General features: G+C 53.7%; 1 protein-coding gene across 1 annotated transcript in view; it reads left to right on the top strand.

The window, feature by feature from the left end:
* AP3B2 (adaptor related protein complex 3 subunit beta 2) overlaps positions 1-4,063 on the top strand; it is a 36,269-nt gene that overhangs the window by 20,674 nt on the left and 11,532 nt on the right. The window contains exon 14 of the mRNA XM_006152868.2: positions 306-482. Within this exon, the coding sequence (XP_006152930.1) occupies positions 306-482 (177 nt within the window). The remainder of the gene's footprint in view (positions 1-305; positions 483-4,063) is intronic.

Below are 4,063 nucleotides of genomic sequence, written 5' to 3'. Positions count from 1 at the left end.
TTCAGGAAGAGTAACATGGCGTTTAGCATGGAGGGCGCAGTGAATCTAGAATACCAGTTCTTTAAACCCTGATTGACTTTGGGCCGTGAAGGCTCTGCCCATGCTAATGAAGTAGGGTTTACAGTCCAGGAAATGCTCACCCTCTGACCTCTCTCCCAACAGCCCCACTCCTCTTTCCAGAGAATCCACGGTATAATACACAAGCCCAGAGGGGAGCGTGCCATTTCCCTGGCGGTCCAGGACCCCACCCGTGTCCTCATGTCCTCATGTCCTCCCTGATCCCAACTCCTCTCCCACCCCCACAGGTACCCATGGCCCGAGCCAGCATCCTGTGGCTCATTGGGGAGTACTGCGAGCACGTCCCCAGGATTGCACCTGATGTCCTGAGAAAAATGGCCAAGTCATTCACAGCGGAGGAGGACATCGTCAAGCTGCAGGTCATCAACCTGGCGGCCAAGCTCTACCTGACCAACTCTAAGCAGGTAAAGACTGAGAGATTCCCCCCAGGATCCTCTGAAGACTATCAGAAACTGCCCAGTAGTCTTCCGGCCCTCTCCAGGCAGGCCTGGACTCCAGCTCCTCTTTCTGAAAAGGGGAAGAAGGGCAGGTGACTGTTCGGCCAGGTAACCTGTGTTAATCCCAGTGTCCACAGCTATTCTGGGAGCCTTTGGCCTGGTCAGGCTGGTGATTTGTTGAAGAGGTTCTCCTAGGATGCTGTGACCTCCAGTCTGCATTAGGAGCATCCCCATCTGCTGCTTCTAGAATATGGGGCTGTGAAGAACCACTGGGACCAGCAGTTAGCACAATGGCTATATCGCTGGACTCCCATGTAGTCGACCATGGGTCACGTCCCGGACCTGGTGTCTTAAACTCACGCTGGGTGCATGTGCGTGCATGCCCAAGATCCCGAGAGGAGAATGGAGGAGAAAGGATTGCAGCATGGCCATCCCCCCTGCGGGATGATTTCTCGCTTTCTGTCTCTCTGTCTCTGTCTTTCTGGCAAGTGCATGCGCCCTATAGCAAAAACCTCTCCAAAAAAAAAAAAAGAACCACAGCTGATTAGGGGTGAGGGAAGGGGCCAACAGTGACAGGCATGGACAGGAGAACATGCTGGTTAGATGTGCCGGAAGACGTGGTCTGTGCTTCTGCTCAGAGCTTGCTGACGTTTGGCCAGTTTGCCGGGGTGATGGGTGAGTGTCTCAGGCTTAGGTGGTGCTGGTGGCCATTATTATAAGAGATACCATAGCTGAGGACGAAGCTCAATGAAGATAGGATATCAAGGTGTAAAAGCTTCTTGGGGAGGGGCCAGCCGATGGCATAATGGTTAGGTTGCTGGACTCCCACATGGCTAACAACAGTTTGAGTCCCAGACCCGGTGGCTTCAAACTCATGCCAGGTGCATGTGCGTGCATGCCCAAGATCCCAAGAGGAGAACAGAGGAGAAGGAATTGTGGTGTGGCCATCCCCTCCTGGGGTATGATTTCTTGCTTTCTGTCTCTCTATCTCTTTCTGTCTTTCCAGCAAGCGCATGCATATACCCTATAGCAAAAATCTCAAAAAAATAAAGCCTCTTGGGGGGCCTGAAGTTGGTGTAGGAGTAACACAACTGGACACAAGTGGGTTCACATCTTGTGACCTCCCTGTACACACCGGGTGTGGTAGTGCACGCACCCGTGACCCCGGCTGGCTGAGACTCAGGGTGAGTCCTGACATGAAGACCCTGTCGGGGCCCTCTCTCTCTGAAGAAATACATTTCTAAAAAACTTTAAAAACTTTTTAGATATTCAGCTTCTGAGTTGGCCCCAGGAGAGTCTCCTGAGAGAGAGGCACCCTTGACGGGGTCTTCATGCTGCAGTCCTCCCCGAAGCCCGCAGCCAGCCAGGGCCACCACACACCTGGTGTGTTGAGGTAGACCTGGGACGTGAACCTGGGCCCTTCCGTCTGGTCTCCAGCACCGTGCAGCAGCAACTCTATTACCTGCACCACAGTGGCTGGGTCTCAGACGTTTTTCTGTATGTAGTGTGTGAGGTAAGGGTATATTTTGATTCCTTATTATTTTGTTTAATAGCCAGTTTTCCCAGCATGTCTCCGCACCTGGTCGCACGGTAGCAGTTTGCATAGGTCATTGAAAGGGTGGCGCTTCACATCCTTCCCTTGGGGCCGGAGCCCACTGGTCAGTGAGACCTGTTTGTTCTCAGTGCACCAAAGCCGGTTTCACGGGCCCTTTTGAGCAGCCTGTTGTTCCTGCCTAGCCAGGCCTGGTGAGACGGGGTCCTGGTGGTGGAGACTGGAGGCCATAATTCGTGGAGGCGAGTCCTTGAGGTGAAGGGTGATGGATGGCTGTAGGCGAATCCTGCAGCGCTGGCTCTTGACATGCAGTGAAGGCTGTGGGCAGATGGGGCCAAATCGTGAGCAGTTCTTTCTAGAACAAAGCAAGGACTTTAGGGGGAGGGAGCGTCTGATCTGCCAGCTGGGAAGCCAGTAGAGGAGGACACTCCACACAGCAAGGGGGTTGGCAGCAGCCTGACAATGGACCACGTCGGCAAGGACACCTAGCAGCCTTGGCTCGGCTGATCAGGTGATGTCTTGTGGAGGGAGGGGCTGGTCTGTGATGGAGTCCATTGTGGTGGTGTCCTAGTTTGTTTTCTCCTTCCTTCCTTCCTTCCTTCCTTTCTTTCTTTCTTTCTTTCTTTCTTTCTTTCTTTCTTTCTTTCTTTCTTTCTTTTTTAAGGTTTTTGGCATAAGACATGTGTGCTCACCAGGGAGGAGAGAGACAGAGAGAGACACTGAGAGGAAAAGTGAGAAATCATCTCCCGGGGGATGGCCACACCACAATCCCTTTTTCATTCTCCTCCCAGGATTTTGGGTATATACGCACGTACATCCGGCGTGCATTTCAAGCCGCCAGGTCTGGGATTTGAACTGCGGTCGACAGTATGGGAGTCCAGCACCCCCGCCACCATGCCACCCATTGGTCCTTTCATATATGCTTTTTAATTGCCAGAAGGTATGTATGCTTACCAGAGAGAATGGGAGAGAGAAAGCACCCTCTCAGTGGGGCCGGTCACGCCACAATACCTTGCCCATTTCTCTGTCCTGTTGGGATTTGGGGCACACACATGAACCCAGTGTGCTTTTCAAGCCATGGGGCTGGAATTTGAACTGTGCAGTTATGGGATCCGGCTCCTTTAACCACAGGCCGTCGGGCTTGCCCATATTTGCATATTTTAAATACACGTATGAAGGGAGCATGAGGCTGGGAGTGTTGTGTGTGACTGGAGCAGTCTTACAGGTGCTGCAGTGTTGGAGTGAGTTGAACACGAGGCCACCAGAGTCCCAGTGGCCATGTTGTAGGTAGGAGTGGGGTCACAAGGTCTGTAAGAGAGTGAGGGGCAGTCCTACCACAGAAGCTGCTCTGATTCTAGGTCAGCCTCTGGGGCCTCGGTCCCTCATGGACCTCTCTAAGGGATGCCTCTGCCGGATTAGCTGGGTCAGCCTTGTCACTGTAAACCTCGGGAAGACCACGGTTGATGCCAGGCTCCCCACTGCTTGTCCCTGCTGCCCCAGGTCCTCTGGCTGATGATCTTGGTCACCGGGGATAGAGACAGGGAGACCCCTGTGTCAGCAGGTGGACATAAGGAGAGGGGCAGGACCATGCCAGTGCAGCACCGGTGGGCTTCTCAGCCTGGGAGCAGTTATGTAGCAACTTCCTAGTTTGTACGAGGGGGTGGCACCACCTGCCTCTCAGAGGGTGGTGAAGACTCAGTGAGACAGGGCTTAGTGCCAGAAGACACTCCATAAATGATGGGTCTTCGTGATAGGGCAGTTTAGATGAGGCCAGGATCAGGGCGGAAATCCAGAGGTCAGGCCCTCGATGCAGACTGAGAACCCGTGTGACTTTGGCAAAGCCCCGGGCAACTGCAGTCGGCTCTGATCTCGTTAGAACCTTCCAGGAAGGGGTCAGGGCCTCTGAGACACCTGGGCAGCTCAGACTCTACTGAACCATGCTCGACCATGTGGGAGTCCAGCACCTTAACCACTATGCCACCTGCCGGCCCCACCA

This window comes from Tupaia chinensis, unplaced genomic scaffold, assembly GCF_000334495.1.
Source record: "Tupaia chinensis unplaced genomic scaffold, TupChi_1.0 Scaffold000359_1, whole genome shotgun sequence".
Taxonomy (NCBI): domain Eukaryota; kingdom Metazoa; phylum Chordata; class Mammalia; order Scandentia; family Tupaiidae; genus Tupaia; species Tupaia belangeri.
This window is presented reverse-complemented; position numbering and strand designations above follow the sequence as displayed.